General features: G+C 35.9%; 3 protein-coding genes across 3 annotated transcripts; 2 read left to right on the forward strand and 1 right to left on the reverse strand.

The window, feature by feature from the left end:
• The first annotated feature begins 212 nt into the window (after positions 1-212).
• On the forward strand, positions 213-5,772 carry LOC144442949 (beta-hexosaminidase subunit beta-like). Its single transcript, XM_078132321.1, has 11 exons — positions 213-684; positions 931-996; positions 1,169-1,215; positions 1,424-1,534; positions 1,956-2,057; positions 2,534-2,847; positions 3,164-3,323; positions 3,538-3,721; positions 4,648-4,738; positions 5,204-5,308; positions 5,709-5,772. The coding sequence occupies exons 1-11, from the start codon at positions 213-215 to the stop codon at positions 5,770-5,772; spliced, it is 1,716 nt and encodes a 571-aa protein (XP_077988447.1).
• A 1,243-nt stretch (positions 5,773-7,015) lies between these two features.
• On the forward strand, positions 7,016-14,293 carry LOC144442950 (beta-hexosaminidase subunit alpha-like). The gene is made up of 11 exons (XM_078132323.1): positions 7,016-7,298; positions 7,772-7,837; positions 8,413-8,456; positions 9,636-9,746; positions 10,010-10,111; positions 10,485-10,798; positions 11,369-11,528; positions 11,851-12,037; positions 12,425-12,515; positions 14,003-14,107; positions 14,230-14,293. The coding sequence occupies exons 1-11, from the start codon at positions 7,016-7,018 to the stop codon at positions 14,291-14,293; spliced, it is 1,527 nt and encodes a 508-aa protein (XP_077988449.1).
• Positions 14,294-20,648: 6,355 nt separating this feature from the next.
• On the reverse strand, positions 20,649-21,806 carry LOC144442951 (galanin receptor 2a-like). Its single transcript, XM_078132324.1, has one exon. It carries the CDS (start codon positions 21,804-21,806, stop codon positions 20,649-20,651), a length of 1,158 nt encoding a protein of 385 aa, XP_077988450.1.
• Positions 21,807-22,354: the final 548 nt, after the last annotated feature.

Below are 22,354 nucleotides of genomic sequence, written 5' to 3' on the forward strand. Positions count from 1 at the left end.
CGTGCAATGTGGAATGTACACTTGTTGAAATGTAAAATGACATTAAATTTAGTTCACAGATTAAATCCTAGCCCTATCATCAAATTGGGATTGGACTCTGTACCTTGTATTGGTTGTCAGGTGACTAATGTCACATGACTAGGACAGTGACGATCAAAGAGCAATGGTCAGTATCAAAGAGCATCGTACAAATCAACATGCACTAGCTAACCATGTACAAGACAACGCCATCTTCTATCTTAGTAATTCTGTTTCTGCTAGGTTTGTGTCCTGCACTTTTTACAGCCCATGGACAACGAGGGCACTTCAATGAAGTCAATCGTAATAAGACTGGGTGGCGAGATCCAGCAACTGATACAAACTGGCCACCCCCAAGGACGTCTCCAAATACGGTGGTAGTTGACGCGTCACCGAAGGGAAGTGTCTGGCCAAAGCCACAACAAATGACCATGACCGACAAACAACTTATCATTAATCCAACCAAATTTCTTTTTACCTATTCTTCTCATACGTGTGATATTTTAACCGAGGCTTTCCAACGATATCAGAAGGTGATATTTGATGAAGTTACAACGATGTCCAAAAATGGAACAGTTGGTGAAGACGACGAAGAACTATACAGTCTAGTTGTTAGCTTGGACAATGTGTGTGATAAATATCCTGGTATGGAATCCAATGAAACATGTAGGTAATGTTTAAATTATGTTCTATTATTATTTTCACAACCTCGCCAATATGTAGAATGCATACATGAGAAATACATTCAAGCTCAAAAGATTCTTCCATGATATTGAAACATAATTTGTCACGTTTGTTTCAGAAATCAATTTTCATAGTAATACTTCTAGCGCTCACAGTATTATGGCAACGTTTGTTATTTTTTTATACTTATTTGTGTATTCTCACACATTCTTTCTATTTTTGAAATAGATGCATTGGATATTATCGCTGGCTCAGCCAATCTGAAAGCACCATCCATTTGGGGAGTTCTCCGAGGTATTCCAACTTTAACTTTTAACTTGAATGTTGGGTTGTATAAGTAAATTGTTATAACACAACGCATATGGTTATAATATCTTCATGTTCTCATAAATATAAACGCCATTATTTTTGTTTATTGGTATTGCTTTAATGTAGATAATCTTTCTTTTTTATTCACAACATTTAGGATTGGAAACGTTTAGCCAATTGGTTTACATGCTCGACGATGGAAGAGTAAGTTTCGCGTTGAATAGTGGTAATTTTGATAGAAAATTAGTGTAAATCTTAATTATGTATGTATGTATGTATGTATGTATGTATGTATGTATGTATGTGTATGTATGTATGTATGTATGTATGTATGTATGTATGTATGTACGTATGTATGTATTACATGATATGTACAAACGTGATATTTATGTCATATTTTCTATCCTTACAGTTGGCGATCAATATAAATACTATCATTGACTGGCCAAGATTCAAATATCGTGGGATTCTCCTCGACACTGGTTTGCACTTTATAACGACCCCAGTTCTACTACAGAATCTAGTGAGTGTTTGGTATCATCTCTACAATCTAAATATTTAAAAAATAGATTTGCGTATTTTGTTAATGTTCTGCATCAAAATAACTGTCCCCGGAGAACAACTGAATATGTCATACCTAAAAAATATTTATATTTGCAATGATAGAGATGAAATTGCAAATTCGACTGCAAGTTGGAAAACGTTCAGGGCCTGTTCTATAATGACTATGATTGAATTATTGGTGGACCAGTATTATAAAAAGGAAAGACCTTTAGAAATACATTTTAGAAAATGTATGGGTTGGTGGCGTAAACTTTAATTTATTCGTTGTTGAGAAACAATCATTTGAAAGTATACCATCCTTAAACTATTGCTATAAAATATGTAAATCTCCCGTATGTGCATTGGATACAATATGATGACACTTCCCTTGATATTCACAGGATGCCATGGCGTTCAACAAGTTTAACGTCTTCCATTGGCACATCACTGAAGATGACTCATTCCCTTATCAAAGCAGAGATTTTCCGGAAATGAGTCAAAAGGTAAGCAGGAATGCAACCCATTGTTTTTAGGAGAAGACTTGGAGAGCATCTATTCATGCGAAGGGGAATTAGATTCATAGATTCACAAACTACTTAAAATAAGTTCATTAATTATTATTTGCAAAAGAAACTTTTGTCCCTAAGAGTATGACACACTAAGTTACAGAACATGTCAAGACAAAGAGATTGAGGATTAGTGATGTCATCACTGGGGCTTTCCCACAAACCATTGCAGGAAATCTTCAAAATGGCCTAACTCATGTCAAGGGCAGTAGAGATTCGTTTACAAGTTTTCAAAGTTATGTAAGTTACCATTATACTACCCAAAATCATATGGAAATTTATAACAGTAATCAATACAAATGTACTCAATGCAAAAATAAGCCTGGTTGCACTTTTCCTTTAGCTGTAAATATAAAGAAGATCGATACGTGGTAGCACATTTTGTCAAGCTTTTCACATTTTCTCTTAACCAGGGCGCATTTAATCCCTATACTCATGTTTACACGCAAGAAGACGTCGCTATGGTGATCGAATACGCAAGACTTCGTGGAATTAGAGTATTGGTGGAATTTGATACACCTGCACATGCACAGTCATGGGGTTTGTCCTACCCAAATCTGCTGACGACATGTTACAAAGGTGACAAACCAGATGGTACATATGGACCAATGAACCCGACGACAAATTACACATACAACTTCCTGGCCAAGTTCTTTAAGGAAGTTGTTGAAGTTTTTCCTGATAAATACTTACATTTGGGAGGTGATGAAATTGATTTTGATTGTTGGTAAGAACCTTTTTGCTAAATCTATAGATATAGTATTATAAGTATACCTTTCACGAGGAACGTTTCATTCTAGGATGAACAATGTTGACTTTGTTGGTAATATGAAACTAGAGTTTATCAAAACATGAATGATATACCTGCGCAAATGCACGATACGTTTGTAGTATGATGATGATGGAAGGGTCAAAGAATTTGACATAGATAGGGACTTTTATTGTTTATCTGAAAACTTGATCATTTTGAACTGGCCATGGTTGACCAGTCTGACTATTCCATCTTTATATTGAAATGGGTTATCTATATCTTTTCTTCATAGGGAAAGCAACCCTGAGATAAGAGCATTCATGAAAAAAGCTGGATATGGTGATAAGTATGAGAAACTGGAAGAGTATTATTTTGATAGATTATTCAACATTATCGATTCCACCAATCACAGTATTATACTGTGGGAAGATGTATGGGATGACAAAGTGAAGGTAGGATAGGAACCCGATTTTAACAAGGTTTGATGAAGAAATGGATTCTTCCGTAGAATATTAAAAGGCTATCATGCAGACTTTGAAAATGATTAACGTTGATTACGGGGACGTGATATTTCATTCATACACACTCGCGAGCTTTCAATTTAGTCAAGTTTCCAATCTTCCTTTCAATTTAGTCGCACAATAATTATTGTTCTTTTCTTTAAAGATTCGAAAAGATGCCATCATCCAGTTGTGGATTGATATCTATTTGTACCCGGATACGCTGAGTAAAATAACCGCGCAGGGATACCAGGTTATCTTATCGTCACCCTGGTATCTGAATTACGTCAGTAATCCGTACAGAGAACATTGGCAACTGTACTATCTTGTCGATCCTCAGAATTTCGAAGGTAATTACTAGGGAGGGTGGATGGGGAACCTTGAAATTAAGACAGTTATCTACTATTGATTAATAATAGGATATATATATATATATTAGTCATTATTACTTACCTGAAAAAGTTACTGATAGCATATATTGCATTGTGGGTAAAGTATTGACTATTTCTGTTTAACGCCTTTTTTAACTGTGAGGTGTTTGTTTTTTGAGACCGCCTAGCTTTCTTATCTAAACTTCGAATTTCGAGCAAACTGTAAGTAGCTCTTTTATGTTCTACCAGCTGCTCCAACTTTACAAATACACAATGTATTCATATTATTGAATCCCACTTGTCTTAATCATTATGATCCGCCATCTTGTCGGGATAATGGTTGGAATTTTCATGACTCGCCTAAAGACTACCTAAGTGATGAATTGTGCTGCACAGTATCACTGTCACTGTTAGGCCAAAAAAAAATATCTGGTTCTGGTCAGGTTAAACTTTCTAAAGTGGTGCGACGACGCGAATTTTTTTTTCCTAATTTCTTTTTGTTTTGTTTTGTTTTGTTTTGCAAATTAGTAAATACACATTTTTTTGACACTTTACATACTCTGTTCTATCATATTCATCTCTTGAAAAACTTCCTTTTTCTTCGAAGCAGTTTAGGCTTTGTATTTAAGCAGTCTTGGCATGTAGGGTAGATTTCAGCTGCTTGTTCTCCTGATATCAGGAATAAATAAGGAACGGGAAAGCAAAAATTATCGAAAAAAAGGATCGACGCGAGGGTATTCAGGGCACGCGCGCGCTGACCAGAACCAGATATATATATTTTTGGCCTTAGATAGTGTTAATTTGGATTGTTTATGACTTCTTTGTTTTGTTTCTACTTCTCAAGTTTTGTGAAAAGTTGACAATGTCAGTCGTGGCAAAGATTTGTTTTTATATCTTACTTATAGGCACACAATATCAGAAAGGGTTAGTGATTGGCGGAGAGGCTTGTATGTGGGGAGAATTTGTTGACGGTACAAATGTCATGCAGAGATTGTGGTAAGTTATCGTTGGAACGAACTTCAGCTTTAACATAGTTTGCATCTCGGAAATGAAAATCTTAAATTTTTTCTGTAACTTTGTTCAAAAAAACTTTAACCAATCCTCAGTTAAAAGCAAGAAAAAAATCAGTAGTTGTCGAATATAATTTGGAAGGGTCAAATTAATATTTTAAAAAATGGTCAACTTGGAGAATAGAATACGACCAAAGAATACTGTGTTAACCCTGTGGGAAAATAAAATATCATTGTCGGTTTCTTTGAAAACAAGAAAATGAACCCTACATTACTTTAATATGACATCATTTGGCAGAAGGTTGAAAGGATTTGAGATTCTGTTACCGAGAAGTATGAGAAGTATGCTACCTTAAAAATGGAAACAATTATATCATGGTGAGATGCGAACTAAAACTGGTATGTATTGGATACTCTAGTGTGCTTTTCTTCTTCTTCATCATATTCTCAGGCCATCAGCGAGTGCTGTGTCTGAACGTTTGTGGAGTTCAAAGGATACACGAGATATTCGTGATGCACGAACGAGACTTCAAGAACAACGATGTCGTATGGTGAGGTACGTAAACACGGAAGTATTCTGAAGTATTCGGTAACTCAGAATTAGAACAGTCGCTATATCTAATATGGTGTCAAATGTATCTTGCATTTTTCAGAGCCAACTGGTGTAATGAATATGAAGAAAACATCAGCTTATTGCACACGCTCAAAATTTGAAAATTCTTTCGTTTAGATTAAAACTTTTCTCCAAATGCAAAATCTTATCTGTAGCAGTCAGACAGTACATGAAGGTGTTTTGACCATGAATACATAAATAAACGTAAAACATTATCACACACAATCAGCATAATTGAACAAATTGTCAACCTTTACACATGGCCTTTAAAAAAAATCTACGGTGTGCCTTCGAAAAACCTAGCTTTGATCGTAGTTTTGTAGTTTTGTGTTTTATTTTACAGACGAGGTCTTCAAGCTGAACCTGTGACAGGTCCCGGGTCATGCACTAATGAATATTCTCCATGAATTGTGACAAGGAGTCACAACGGCATTAATTTAGACAACTAACTATGTTACTAAACATTATGTCGTCCATTGTTTCTTTACTTATCCTGGTATGCCATGCCACTGAGGAGGATTGGCACGTCTAGTACATCTTGCCGTCACTACTTAATATTTGTATTCGTAAACATGCATGGTCAAATGAAAGGAACGCCTCTGATTTTTTATTTCCAATAAAATCAATTTTACAAATGTGTACCATTTGTCGTTTTGAGATATAACTAGTAGGTGAGTGGGGTAAATGCATGAAACTCGTCTTTACTGATAACTGTTGTCTTTATAATCGAATAATTGATGCAAAATTATGGAAATATGGAAATACATGCTTACCAGTAATATTAAACTTAACTATCATCCACCGTCTCAGGCTTTGCTTGAGAAATGAGAAGTTAAAGTTTTGGTCAGCAAAAGAATTTACCTTAACTGGTATTGAAACATTTGTGGTATCAGGTGGGGAAAGAGGAAACCATCGTGATTAATCGAGGGTTTTTGATCCACTTTTGTTAATCTATATGAAATAGAAAACCCTTGATTAGATGGAGGAAATGGTTTCACAATCATTTTTACATAATGACTTCAAAGTCTACTGCACTTGAAATTGAATATTTTTTTCCAAGTTAACCCTGTGGGCTAACCCTGTTGAAAAATTATATGATTTATGTCGAATAATACACGAAATACAGAATTTAAAAAAAATATTTAGGGTTTTTTTTTTTTAAAAGCGACTGTTATTAACGAATAAATCTTTCATATTTGTCACATACGCTACTTTTCGGCGTACAAACCAGTGAAGCATGCAAAGCATGTTGCAAAGACAACAGTCGTGATGGTTCAATGATCGATAATCTATGGAAGCCTAAGCTAACTAAATTAAGGGACCAGAAATACCCGAAAACTCTCGACGTAAATCCGACGGGAACCGACTGAAAAACTGCCAATATTAAGGTGTTCGCGGATGCTTTTTTGCGATTTTTTAACCAAAATATGTTTTACGGACCTCTTGTCTAACAAAACATAAATAAGACTAATACAGCAAATAAAAAATAAACACTGAGCACATGTACAATGAACTTTGACATGCTTTGCAGCGATTTTGCTTGTCAAAATGAAAATGCTAATATATTTGTCATAAATAACTTGACACGCAGTGTTTTATGCAGCCCTGGAAAAGGGGCGACAGCCGGTACAATGACATTTGAAACTTAAAATGTCCGCCCAGTCTATTCAGAATGTTATGTGTTTGGTAGTGCTACAACTACTGAGCACTTCAGCTAAACCCCGTCTTGGTTGGCATCCAGACGTTACTCCGATGATCACACCCACCAATGGTGCACCGTGGCCTAAACCACAGCAAATGACTACAACCACTGATCAACTTATGTTGAACTCAGCTAAATTTCAATTTCTATTTAATTCGTCAACGGCTCATTGCGATGTCCTCAACGAAGCTTTCGACCGATACTACGACGTGATATTTCGTGTAAGAAGTGGTCAGTCAGGTCACCTGCATGTACCTCCAGATCGACAAAAGACCACGAACCTACCCATATTACTGGGACTCAACGTAACGGTAACAGACTGTGATTCATCTTACCCTGGGTTATATATGAACGAAAAATGTGAGTAGTGTATTTGCAAATATGTTTCTGGTCTTTTTAATTCGAAGTTTATACTGGACAGCAATACTTTCATCTAACCCCCCCCCCTCCCTCCTTCACCATGAGACATTCAGTTCTACATACGTTGCAACTTCAAAATTGGCTTACACTGTAGTTTGTGTAGGGTCTATGATTTGATCAAAAGCATACACAGAACAAGTGGTCATTGTTATTTACCTATGTACATAAACTGAACAGTGGAAAGGGTGACCTTTTAGATGGGAAGAGACCAATTTAAATATTAAATTGTTTTATTCTATTTTCTATCTAACCTAACGTGTGATTGTTTTCGAAATATGAAACAGACTGGTTGGACGTTGGGAAAGACTTTGCCGAACTAGTTGCCGTTACACAATGGGGAGCCATTCGAGGTGGGTCGAACAACTTACTTTCAAATCCTGAACGGGTAAACTTCTTAAAAAACAATTATTGGTGCACAAAGAAAATCATTTATCACAGTTGAAGTTTGTCTGTCCCTGTCTGTCTGTCTGTCTGTCTGTCTGTCTGTCTGTCTGTCTGTCTGTCTGTCTGTCTGTCTGTCTGTCTGGGTATGTCTCTGTCTGTCCGTGTTGTTAAGATTTTTTTCTGCTTAAAAAATCTAAGTTGAGGATTTTCGACATCTGCCTTTTCAAGTTTTTAACCAGTTTATTGTGTACAAAGAAAGATGGAGGGGTAACTATCTTGTTTGTATTTATTATTCTTCTTCTTCTTCTTCTTCTTCTTCTTCTTCTTCTTCTTCTTCTTATTATTATTATTATTATTATTGTTGTTGTTGCTGTTGTTGTTGTTGTTGTTGTTGTTGTTGTTGTTGTTGTTGTGAACATATATGTTCAATGATGAATCCATCGTACATACCTGATTTTTTAACTCAACAGTTGTTCCCTTGTCATCAAAGCGATGTTGATTTCTTGACATTTGATCTGTTAAAAACGCCATGTTTTTTTAGGTTTGGAAACGTTCAGTCAGTTAATCTATGAAAGCAATGGAATGGTGAGTTTATGTTACAATCATTACAATACAAAATACCTCGACGTACATGTCACCATGGCCCATTTGTCATATTATCCAAGTGAAGTTTGGACCAGGTGTTAAATATTTTTACTTACTCGACTCTGTAGCACATAAACATGCCCGTGCCCATGTACAGCACTTAATCTCCAACAACAACAACAACAACAACAACAACAACAACAACAACAACAACATCACCACCACCACCACCACCACCATCACCACCACTACTACTATCACAACAGCCATCATCATCACCACCACCACCACCACCACCATCACCATCACCACCACCACCACCATCACCATCAACCTCGTCATCATCATCATCATCACCACCACCACCACCACCACCACCATCACCACCATCATCACAACAACAACAACCACCACCCCCATACATGACATATTTGGTGATAATGCAACTATAGGTACTTTATCAAAACTCTGTTTATACGATCAATCATTGTAAAATAAACATATCAACATTTAGAATTCATATTTGCTCTTCAAATAACCCATAAGATAAGAAGAGATTAATCTTACACATCAATAATTCAGAATGTCTATCAGTCATAGGATGTGTCCTTGACCAGTACTAACACCATGTAGATAACATCAGTAGTTTATTTATCGAATGGTAGTCGAGAAATAAACCCCGACTTTGAAGACATGCATACATACATTGGTTTAATCTATCAATCACACTCTTTAGAGTTTTTGTAATATATATGCTAATGGCAAAGTTAATTTTTCATTGGCAATAATCACAGAAATAATACGCATGTATGGTATTTGCAATTTTGTTTCTGATTATATATATATATATATATATATATATATATATATATATATATATATATATATATATATATATATATATATATATATATATATATATATATATATATATATATATATATATGATTGATGGGATAGGTTTCGTTGGTCATCAAATATTTAAACACACACACACACAACACACAAATATATATATACCATCTGTGTTTAAATATTTGGTGACCAAAGAAACCAATCCCATCAATCATTACATAATAGTACATATAGTACTGAAAATATTGCAATAACAATGTATATCGTAACCGGATGTACGGTCTATCTATACTTCACCACACCTGAATTTTCGTTTTTCATTAGATGGTTGTCAATGTTACTTCTATCAATGACTGGCCACGATTTCCTCATCGCGGGATTCTTCTGGACACCAGCCTTCATTACATAGGAACAGACACCATCTTGAAGAACTTGGTATAAAAAAGCTATTTTTTTTAAAAATATAACGCCATTGATATACTTAACTTCCATTGTCTAACCCATTCATATGGGATAAAACTAGAAACTTCGACGTGATGGGTTGAGAATAAACCCTTGAAGACTTCCTCTTGACATAAGTGATTTTCACTTTTGCTCAGCGCCAATTGTACCTGTCATTGATAGCATACTTTTAACCGTTGTATCCTTTTCCGCTTCCAAATGATCACATTTTTACAAGAACACGTGTTCTTTTTCAGGATGCGATGGCATATAACAAATTCAACGTCTTTCACTGGCATATGGTGGGAGACTATTCATTTCCATACCAAAGTACACAGTTTCCAAGTATGAGTGCAAAGGTGTGCAGAATTATGATAATACGGTATAAGGATAATATTACGACGGATGCATTTTCAAAGTGATCTGATAATTATGATAATGAAATAACGTACATAAGTTCAAGTAATATTGCCCAGGTGCTGTACAATACGAAATCTCTGGATTAAAAAAAAAGTACAAACGTACACACACTTGATATTCATGCAATATTGAGAACTGTTGGGAAAAGAGTGTACAAGGTTGCATGTCGTAGTTTTTAATAGCCGTAGGTTGCAAACATGCAGGTAGAGTACAGAAAATACCAGTCAAGGTTTATCCTAGGACAATGCAAATATTTCTTCCTATTTAAAATGTATTATGTCAGAATTAATGAGTATTCCAATTCCATTATAGGGGGCTTTCGATCCATACACTCACGTGTATTCACAGAAAGACATCGCTAGTGTTATATCTTACGCTAGATTGAGAGGAATTCGCGTCATCCCTGAGTTTGAAAGTCCTGCGCATACTCTAGCATGGGGCAAAGGTCAGTCTGGCATACTTACAGCTTGCTACATGGATGGCAAAGCCGATGGTACCTTTGGTCCTATCAATCCAACACAGAACACAACATACAACTTTCTGAGAAAGCTGTATGGTGAATTATGCCAAGTATTTGCTGACCAATACATTGCATTGGGTGGCGACGAGGTTGATTTTTATTGCTGGTTAGTTACACCTTTATTGGAAAGATTTAAAAGCTCCAAATTGCAATCTTTGGTAGACTGACTAAAAACATTTCCCTTTAGTTTAGAAATCCCATCTATAGACCCTATTTACTTCATCACATGATCGAACTGGCGCGGCGCGATATGCACCGCTCAGATTTATTCTAAGCTTCCCCATTTTTATATGGGTAATTGATTTTTTACAGCAACACAAGGAAATGGTTAAATTTGAATAAACCGCCAGCGAACACTTTAAATAAATGTCTCTTTCTCAAGACGTTATGGGATGACACAAATGACACCGTCCGAAAATTATGTTATATCATGGTGTTAAATAAAGAGTTGACCAATTTTAGTGAATATATCTTTGGTTATTTGATGAAGAAATATCCCAGTTGCAGTTTATGCAGGTTAAGGATGCAAGTATATTTCACAGACTTACTTGTCTGTGGCATATTTCACAATAACAAGAACCATATCACACACAGACATTTGCACTTTGATTAAGTAAGTACTTACTACTAATAAAATGATCAATATTCACATACGGGTTCTTTGATTTCTTAAAAGGCAAAGTAATCCTGACATTCAAGATTTCATGAAAAAGCAGGGTTACGGTGATGACTTCGTCAGACTAGAAGAATACTACTTCAACAGACTGTCAGACATTGTATCATCTTTAAATCGAGGTTTCATAACGTGGGAGGATGCCCTTGACAATGGAATTCAGGTAGATTTCCATACCGGTTGATTATCTGTAGGCAGAACCCTGGACTTCAATATTATTCAGATTTACCAAGCGCAACATTCAACAGTTGTAAAAGATTTCAATTAAAACACTATTTCCTGATATCTTAGGCACCCCATCTCCACACCCCGCCTCTTGTAGTTCCATTGGCGGGGACTCAAGATCTAATCCCTTGTACATTCCAAACCAAAGTCTAGCTACGCACCCGTTTACTGTTTACGTCATCAGTGATTCGCAGCTCCATTTATTTCAAGACTTCTATTCGTTCGTTTATTTCTTAATTTGTTTCAATTTGGTTTTGAAGCTCCGGAAGGACGCCATCATTCAGGTTTGGAAAGGCGTAGATAGAGATTATCCCCAAAGATTGGCTAATGTGACGTCGCAAGGATACCGCGTCTTACTGTCATCTCCATGGTATCTTAATTATGTACAAAATCCCTATTCACAAGATTGGAAACTCTTCTACAATGTTAATCCATTGAATTTTACAGGTAAAGGTTTATCACATATGATTAATTGATATAAATCTGTTACGGTTCTTAAGAAAAACAACAACAAAGGAAATGTGAACATTTTCTCTTACAATGGTTATTATATTATATTCCATAATTACTAAAATATGGTTAACTTCGGCTTAATCATTACAAATGTTACCTTTTCACGAAACACAAGTTTCCGTTCTTCTTTCCAGTATTGATGATTTTCAAATTGTCTTCAACTTTGAAATATCAGGATTTTATCGTTCACGTTTTTCTGTAAAAGTATTCTTACAGATAAAGAATATGGAATGTGAGTTGAACGGACTCAGAAGTTATTGAAATATCTCGACTCCACTGCAGGTTTTACACTTTGACAATGTCTTTCTTTCTTATGTTTAGGCAGTGAAGAAATGAAATCGCTTGTCCTTGGTGGCGAAGTGTGTATGTGGTCGGAATACGTAGATTCAACTAATATGCTTTCAAGACTTTGGTATGCATATATACAAGTTAATTTAATCGACAAAAAAAAATGTACAAAAGTTTTGTTCGACGCAAAGCAGTCCATGCTAGTTATAATGGTGGTTGGCACCACGAGTAACAATTAAATTATATTTACACCCATTAGTGCATGTAAATAATTAATTAAATTGTATTTTTAATTAAATTGACACTGTTCGATGGACATTCTCATTGTAAACAATATTAATTGAGTGAGGAACACAATCAGCCCGAAAGTTGGCATAATTTCACGCATTCGGCACTATGTTCCTAAATCTGTCCTCATCCTCCTCTATAATAGTCTAATTCTCCCCCACCTTAGTTATTGTGTTGAAATCTGGGGAAACACTTATCCAACAGCCCTTGACCCACTTTACCGTCTACAAAAGAAAATAGTTCGTCTCATAACCTTCTCTGACTACCATGCACACTCTACTCCTCTCTTTAACCAACTTAATATTCTTGACATCTATAAACTTTGTAAACTTCAGACTTGCATGTTCATCTACGATCTAAACCATAACCGCTTTACACACACTCTTGACCATTACATCACATACCAGTTGTCCCATAGCTATCCAACCAGTGCTAACAACAGTGGTAACTTTCCAATCCCTAAGGTTAACTTCTCAATTAGTCAACACAACTTCAAGTACGCATCTATTAAAACCTGGAACTCCGTGCCTATGTCTGTAAGAACGATAAACAATAGACATAATTTTAAGAAAAACTTAAAGCAGTATCTTCTGAGGGAATAACCTTTATCTGTTGTCTCTTTCAATTTGCCACTGTAATTTTATTTCTGTATATTAGAACTTGTGCTTGTTACCTGTTCTTATTTTACTATTTTTTTCCGTTACGTTTATAAGCTTCCATTTAATTTTGCCACCAACACTTCTCCTTATTTACTAAGAATTGTATTTTTGTTGTTATTGTGAAACTCGTACCAGCCCAAATTTGTATTTATTATCTACATGTACGGTCCATGGACATTGATTAGTTCCTACGAACTATTTCCATGGCCCTCACCAGAAATGTTTTATCCGTTGCTTTCAGAGTTTGTGTATATATTTTTCTCTTCTGGTGGAATAAATTTCAATTCAATTCAATTCAATTATAGTTACAATGCTGTGCTAGCATAAACCAATTTGAAAGATCCCCCGCCATTATAGATACTATTTGCTTTATTTTCAATTAATTAAAATTACAGCTAGAATGGATACGCGTTGATGGAGGTATGTGGATGGGTCTGACTGCGACAGTTCCTATAATTGCCATATATATATATATATATATATATATATATATATATATATATATATATATATATATATATATATATATGTATATGTATTAATTAAATTGTATATATATATATATATATATATATATATATATAGTGTGATTGTTGATGAACCTTGAATTTATCGTTTCACTTCGATCCCTTTCACTTAATTGTCTTCAATTCATCTTCGATAGGCCTCGTGCTAGTGCCGCTGGGGAGAGACTTTGGAGTGCAGAGAGTGTTAAAGATGTTGATGAAGCCATACATAGATTAACAGAGCATCGATGTCGAATGGTTAGGTATGTGGTCATATCTATATTCCGAAAATATCCAATCAGTCAAAAACATATACAGCTGTTATTAAAGCACCAAAGCCTATCACCAAGTGACACTAATGTTTGTTTTCCCTTAACTCCAATAGACGTGGAATTCCTGCAGAACCATCAACAGGGCCTGGGTACTGTAAATATGAATATCGTCCATAAATATGGTCACCGACCTAGTAGCAGTGAAGACATTAATTCAACATTTAGACTCCTGTTATGTACTAATGGAGTAGATAAGAGTGTTTCTTAGCCCATAGTTGTTAACGCCATTACACAAGCATTGAAACAATGTGTTAAAAAACGTAAAAGAATCACTATATGCAGGACATTATTGTAAGCCACACGAAGATCCAATATGGCGGTCAATTATTAAGATGGCCGCAAACAAAATTCTGTCAAATATACCGTCCGACCGATAAAAGTGTACTGCAAATGTAACAAATCTTTTGAGTGTGTAGTTGTATTTCTTGATAGTGCTTAATCATAGACCACAGTCAACGGACATCTCAAGCAGCTTCTTTTATTTTTTTCAGAATGTTTGATTTCAAGTTTTAAAAAAATTGTTGATGTATGTACAATCTCCTAGCCCTGTAGTTTAGAAGGTTTTCAATCATATATCGATGTGCGCCACAACGGAATACTTTGTATTCATCCATAATTTCTGACTTTGATGATAGAAATCGATTGTACATTGATTGTTTTAATAATTCAAAATACACATTATGCTGTATATGTTTAATGATGTCAAACCTGTAAATATTATATTTACACTAGACAAATATCACTAGACAACAAGTTCAACAAGTTTCAAAGTAAGAAGGTTTATATTTATCCAAGTAGGACATATTAATTATGTGGAATGCCCTGTCCAGAAGTCGGTCCATATGGTCATGCAGCATGCTAAACTGTCAGACGAGAGGACATTGATCCTAGGGGTCGAATGCTCTTTAAAATAACGTTTTATGAATAACAGAAAACTAACATTCAATTTAGATACTTATTTGGCACGACCGTTGTAGGTAGTTGCTATTTAATCATGAAGTATGCAACATCCGTTAAAAAGTCAAATCGAAGATACTCGTCTGTAATAAATTTGAAGGGCACATATTCAAAGTTCAGATTTTCGCCATCCATTTGTAATAATCTTCCCCCTTGGCTTATGTGTGCATCAGCTGACCTGTAAACATTCATGATCAAAATATGTCATGATGCCACTCTGTATACATGTTAGCAGGGAATCATACATAAACACGTTCAATATATCTTTTCTTTCTTTAGCCTAAAGGCTACATGACAGTTTAATACCGACCTGCAAGGGAAACAAACACTTATTTTTCAACAAAACCTGTAGACACACCTGATCACTGAAAATAATGTCATCTTATCCCGAGAAACGAAGATTTCATGCATAGTTCATGATGTACATTTGAGTATATCGATATACTGCAAAACGCTTCCAGACAGTTCTGATGATGTAGGCCTACGTGTCATCTCTCACTGATAAAGCTAATTTGAACAAGTATTCTCATGTAAATAATCTGTATTCAGTACTTGACATAAGTTGTCAATTAACGTTCATAAAAAATCCGGCTATAGTTGTAATAGTATACAGAACTTGAAGCAGCTCATCTGTGACTGTGTAATAACCTACACGATAAGCCACAGTCAAATGTTTCAGACCGGAAAATTAGACATGGTTGCCCTTTCGTTTTTTAATCCCTCCTCTTTTGTCTACGTCTATTCTAATGTCATCATTATCGTTACGATATTGTACTGACATCATTCCGCATATCATCTCACACACTTAATATTGAAAAGGGGAGATATACTGGTTGTCCAAGAGAACGAAGGGTATGTTCCTGAGACAATGCAACAATTGAGGATGAATTTCACTTTCTGCTGGTATGTCCTTTGTACAACGAGCTTAGGAAAAAAATATATTCCCCAATTCTACCAACCAAATATGGATAAATTTGTACAATTATTGAACACAAACAAGACAGAAATTACAATGTATCAACATTGTTTAAATATTAATTGATTCGTATTTATTATCACATTTCCCATGATGTAACATTCATCATGGCGGGTTCGCAAGTTCCCTATTACGACAGAGTACATAAGCTTTGTTTTGTAGAACGTTCACGTATTTTAATACACTAGTCTTGCTGCTAGACGTTCGGGCTTTCTTCCGATACGATAAGCGAACGAAGTTCGCAGTGAGGGCTTGTATCCTCGATACCGATATTCGGTCGTTAGTCGTATGGTATCAGAAGAAGATCCGAGGTCTAGCAGCTAGACTAGTTTTACACCACCCACCTGTTAGCCCTAAGCTACAATTTATAAAGTAAAGGTATATGTACTATAAGCCTAGCCATGGTTTATTAACTTTCAATCATACAATATTGTTTTTCTATCATGAATAAGCTTACTGACGTCAAAACGTAATATAATACTTTGCCAATGGTAAAACAAGGCGGATTTAAAAGTTTAAGATGCGAAGGAGGATGCATGCATGTACCCAATGGAATACCAAGAGCCAGCTTATTCACACGTCAAATTTGGAGGTCAGATTTTAAGTAAGCTAGTTCATAATTTAGTATGTATGCTTTCTTTAATGGATCATACGACAATAGTACTAATGTGGTATTTTTTAAAAGTATAAAGATATAAAGTACATATAGTATATATTGCATAAATAGTGCATGTATATATATATATAATACTAAGTGCCCAGGGGTATGTTCCGATTCGACAGAATGGATTAATATAGGAAATTTTTTAGTGGAGTTGTGTTTGCGTGTTGGTTTTACATGAAATTTGTGGGATTCGTCGTTGTTGATGATGCCTGTTGAGCGCCACACATGTGAATATTCGAGATGTGGTTATGAAAACTATGGTGGGCAAGGGTTCAAAGGTCATACCCACCATGGGCGATAACAGTTGAAACCATATAAATCGCCCAAGTCCATGTGTAATTATTTCCGCAACGCAATAGTCCATTTCTACAGCACTGTCATGCATATCACTGTTCAATAATGAATATGCAAAGAATCCTGCTGTTTGTGCGGTGTCTGTGTTATTGTTAGTCTGGAGTTAAAATATGTCTATCTTTTGAAAAAAAACAACCCTGTGTCCAATAAGTGAAATGCCAAGGTAACCCTGATTGCACTGTAAAACGCTACTTCTTAGACATCAACTAAAAAGAGGTGATTGAATTCCTAAGGTATTATTTACCATTTGGTTTTTCTTTGAATGCATTCGATAAGGTATCAATCTCACTACAGCTATCACACTTTATCCAGTCCATCAAATATGACGCCAAACGTAAATACGTGTATACAGCTTACTAGATTTCTTCTGAGCTTTCTTACCAGGGAAAAGGTCGAACAATTATTGTCATTGATTATCGATGTATGTTGATAAAAATATCCTTGTCTAGTGGTATGTATACATGTTTTCTAAAGACGTCGTAGCGCTAGAAAACTGTCATGGCAGGTTTAGCAGTGAGTAAGATGATGTGGAAAATTGTTAACACAAGTGACATAAAACATACGCTGAGTAAAAAAAACTTTAAAAGAACCTTCTTGACAGAAGGAAGATGATGCAAATGAAAGGATCACATCGCTACATTGCTTCCCAACTGAAGTTCCTATTACTCTGAAATCTAGCAATTGTGTTTCTAGACGATTTGAAGGAGTTCACTCTGAAAGTACGTAACCTTGTGTAATTTCTACGACCACAGTGAAGTGTTACTAAAAGAAAATCCCTACGCTAATCTACTGATCGGATGTCGACCACTCATAAGGATTGAAACCATAATTGCACTGGCTTCTAAGATCGGATTACCGTTTGCAATCGGGGATGGCTTTTAACTTTCCGCGCGATATGCATAATCTTTTAGGTCGTGACTATAGTGAGGAGGAAAAAATTAAGTCGCAAAAATATTTTTTTGTCTCAATTTCACAGATGCCCATGCAGTATTTAATAGAAATGCTAACATGCAAGTACTATCAGTACACAGAGTTTTAGAAAAGCTGTATTTGATCCTGTGCTTTTTATAATTATTGCCGCCTTCAGGCAATACGGAGGGGGGGGGGGAGGGGAATTCGTACTGTTACACTGAGTCCGAAGAGGACTAGTACTATACGGGATAGATTGTCAAGCGAAGTCGCAATGTTAATATCCCGTAACTTGTTGTCTAAAATTTCAAAATAATACCATGTAGTTGACTAAATCTTAGAATATTTCGTGCCATGAAGAAGAAGTCGGACTTTTAAATATTAGTGAATACTCAAGAAAGATTATTTGTCTTGATGAGTACAAGAAGGCCTGACGTATATCGAAAAAACTTTGTAAAATGCATGTGCGTATTTTTTGTGATAACATTTTTCTTGACATTCACATGTTTTCACCGCGGAATGAAATAACAATTGTAGTAAGTATGATCAATGTGAAAATAATTGAAATTCAACATTTTCAACGAAAAATCATATACGTATAGACGGTGTTAAGAAAATTATATTTTATTTAGGAAATATAAAGATACATACAACAAAGGATGTAAATAAGCTTATCTGGAAATTTCCAGTTTTTTAAAAATTTGACACTATTTTCCGTGCTGTTAAATTTACAATTGTGCTTCTAAAGCTCACTGTGCGCGCTGTTGATATTAAAAAAAAACAGTTTTTGTGTCTTCAGATAATAACTTTGCCTATACCGTACTTCCAACATCAACACCATTTGTGCTGTCAGCAGTAACAAATTATGTAAATGACAACCTATATGTTAATATACATGTAACTTAACTTTTAAAAAAAAATGTGACGTTGAACTTCACCCTTGCTTCATCCAAGGTAAACAAAAGTCACTCATTCGCCCTCTTTTGAATTGACAAATCTATGTGTGTGTGTGTGTGTGTGTGTGTGTGTGTGCGTGCGTGCGTGCGTGCGTACGTACGTACGTACGTACGTACGTATGTACGTATGTATGTATGTATGTATGTATGTATGTATGTATGTATGTATGTGCGGCACTCCAAAATATACTAGTATGCAGATCAAAATTAAATCATCATCAAATCAAAGAAGATGAATATTTTATGTTGTTATCATACTAAGAATATTTACAACTATGGGATACGTAGGTCTAAATAGATATTGAAAATGTAATCACAAGTAGTAATCATTGTAAGGTATGAACGAACCCTAAGAAGAATCACGGTTGGGAGTAAGTGAAAACACAGATTTGAGACTGGAGGCCTTGGTATTTGTCATCGGAACCCACACAAAAATATGAAAAACATGAATACAATTAATAACTTCTGTGATATTACTATGACATTTGTACGTCTGTTTAGAATTGTGTCTTATGGCAATATGAATTTAATGTGCCATGGAAACAAAAACTGTACTTTTTTTCACTTCCGTCGGTTGAAGTCGCCAGAGGACTAAAATATTGTGACCTTGACAACATTTATTTCAACAATACAAATAGTAAGCTTGTCCTGTAGAAATTGTCAGTAAACTTTGAAAAACTGAACGTACAAAACTTCACATTTGTTGGAGGTCTAAAATTATGAGTTTGACAACATTCTTTCAACAATACAAATAATATCCTCTAGAAAATATCAGTAGACTTTCAAAAAAAACTAAACGTACAAAACTTCACATTTGTTGAAGTCGCCGGAGGATTAAAATTGTAACTTTGACAACATGGTTTCAACAATACAACTAATATCCTGCTGTACAGAATGTCAGTGAACTGTGAAAAAACAAAACGTACGTATACTTGACTTCACATTTGTTGAAGTTGCCGGAGGTATAAAATTATAACCTTGACAGTTCGACAGTGAAAGTAATATCCTGTGATGTTAGTATTACAAGTCGCCAATTCTAAACATTTATGAGTCTGTGCAATGATGTATTTGTGTTCCAGCTTGTAAAATTAACCGCTTATATGAATAGTGGAATATTGTTGCCTTCGGTGACATCTGATTGCAATCGTGAGCCAAAGAGAATCAGATGTTTCTTCTTTCACGTTATCTTGCACACGAGGTGTCAAGATATATTGATTGTCGATACAGCACTTGTATGGTACCCCACTGACGGTCTCGATGTCAATTTACCTGCGTTGTGCGAGTTTGCATCATTTTGACGTTCTTGCACTGCAAGACCTTGGTAAAACCAGTCATTAATCTTGGTTATGTTACAATGGTCATATACTAAGTATTGTGCGAAATTTCATGTTTTCATAAAAATTGCACATTACTCCCATTTTAATAATGAATCTGCTGGACTATCAGTAGAAATTATCTCGACAACAATCTTCTGAGATTGCTACATTTTATCGTCCGGAGCGACAACAATCTTGCCTAATATTGCTAAATCTTAGCCAGACAGGTTGTTCCTACTCAACTTGTGCCCATTGTATTTGTAAATTCTTTAGGAGACACAATGATCTGTGACGCAAATATATTTTTGTTGGAACTCTCGAGTTGTCGTCCAAGATCACTTTATGGAGCGAGAAATTGTCTTGTTGAATTAGACGGAGTTTCTCTATCAGAGGGCTGTCGACTTGAAGTAGACCTCGCATTTATACCCGTTGCTAAGGCGACATTGATCGTGTCGTCATTCGCAACCTTGTTTCTGCATGAACATGCGTTTCTAACCCCAGACCGAAACTGTTCGTACTTTAGCGCGTAAATGATCGGATTCACGCACATATTGCAGAAAGCCATCACTATCGTGCTGTTGATTAAAATACGAGAATGGGAATGGCCGAGAATATTATAGTCGAAATACATCACTTGGTTAGGTCCCCAGCAAGTGGCGTAGGTGATACAGACAATAGCTAGCATTTTGACGACATTTTTCCTGGCTCTTACTTGGACTGGACTTTCTTGTTGACTTGTAATTTGTATCGACGTATTGATACCATTACTTTGGGGAGCTGTTGTATGAGCGACCGCACCAAGTGTAGTAACTAAACGTCGCTTTAGGACCAAGAACATGCTAACATAAGAAAATGCCATGATAAGAATTGGTAGGAGATATTCGACAAAAAACACCACCAGCCCGATAACTTTTTGTGCATATCCCTCGGGATAATGTACGCCACATGTACCGTTATTTTTGTTGTAATTCGCTTTAGCCCAGTATGACTGATAAGCGAAACCCATAGCCCATATGAGGATACACGCACATTTGACTTTGATTGCGGAGAAGTTCTTACGATATGTAATAGGGAACACAATAGCCATGTACCTTTCTAGAGATAAACCAATCAGATTGAAGGTAGACACGTTGAAAGTGGACCACATAAGATATCGAGACAGCCATATTTTGCACAGGATACTTCCTCTTATTCCTCGTGGCACTATCACGTCATATTTGGTCGGGCCAACTGTTTGTGCTATCACCAGTATGGAACTAGTCAGGTCGATCAGGGATTGGTTGAAAATGAATATATTTGTCATGGTACGGTGTTTCTTTACTCGTAGAATGACAAAACAAACTGTAAGATTACCGACGATGCCCAAAACACCCAGAAAAGTAAGAATGGTATTCATTGTAAGAACTTCGTCGTTATATTTTGCAGCCACCGCCACATCCCTTACAGTCGTTCTGTTAGCTGTAATGTTAGTACCATTCATTACCATTGTATTATCCATTCTGATTACCCTGCAATAAAAATGATGCAGGATTATTACAATTTTTACAATTTGCACAAACGTGTTTAGGTTTGACTTTACACCACACCAGTAGCAGCATGCAAAACGACCGAATACCATATACAATTCGCAATACCATACCATACCATACCATACCATACCATACCATACCATACCATACCATACCATACCAATAGCAGCAAGCGCAAAACGACATCATACCATATACACTTTGCAGTACAATACCATACCATACCATACCATACCACACCATACCATACCATACCATACCATACCACATCACACCACACCACACCACACCACACCACACCTCACCACACCACACCACGCCATGCCAGACATACCATACATGGTACCATACCATACCACGTCCTACCACACCACATCACACCATACCAATCAAACTAGTTTGATTGATCATTTGATGCATTGCGCATGCGAGATCTATTGAATCCATTGGCTTGTACTTCAAATAACTGATGATCAATCATTCGATTGGAAAGTCCGGCCCTTTAATAGTCTATCAC

Source organism: Glandiceps talaboti, chromosome 12, assembly GCF_964340395.1.
Source record: "Glandiceps talaboti chromosome 12, keGlaTala1.1, whole genome shotgun sequence".
Classification (NCBI taxonomy): Eukaryota; Metazoa; Hemichordata; class Enteropneusta; family Spengelidae; genus Glandiceps; species Glandiceps talaboti.

Coding starts and splice junctions, on each gene's coding strand:
- LOC144442949 (XM_078132321.1), top strand. CDS start 213: ATGTACAAGACAACGCCATCTTCTATCTTAGTAATTCTGTTTCTGCTA. Junction 3,324..3,537: donor TATGGGATGACAAAGTGAAG/GTAGGATAGGAA, acceptor TTTTCTTTAAAG/ATTCGAAAAGATGCCATCAT. Junction 5,309..5,708: donor CAACGATGTCGTATGGTGAG/GTACGTAAACAC, acceptor TTTATTTTACAG/ACGAGGTCTTCAAGCTGAAC.
- LOC144442950 (XM_078132323.1), top strand. CDS start 7,016: ATGTCCGCCCAGTCTATTCAGAATGTTATGTGTTTGGTAGTGCTACAA. Junction 11,529..11,850: donor CCCTTGACAATGGAATTCAG/GTAGATTTCCAT, acceptor TTGGTTTTGAAG/CTCCGGAAGGACGCCATCAT. Junction 12,516..14,002: donor AATATGCTTTCAAGACTTTG/GTATGCATATAT, acceptor CATCTTCGATAG/GCCTCGTGCTAGTGCCGCTG.
- LOC144442951 (XM_078132324.1), bottom strand. CDS start 21,806: ATGGATAATACAATGGTAATGAATGGTACTAACATTACAGCTAACAGA.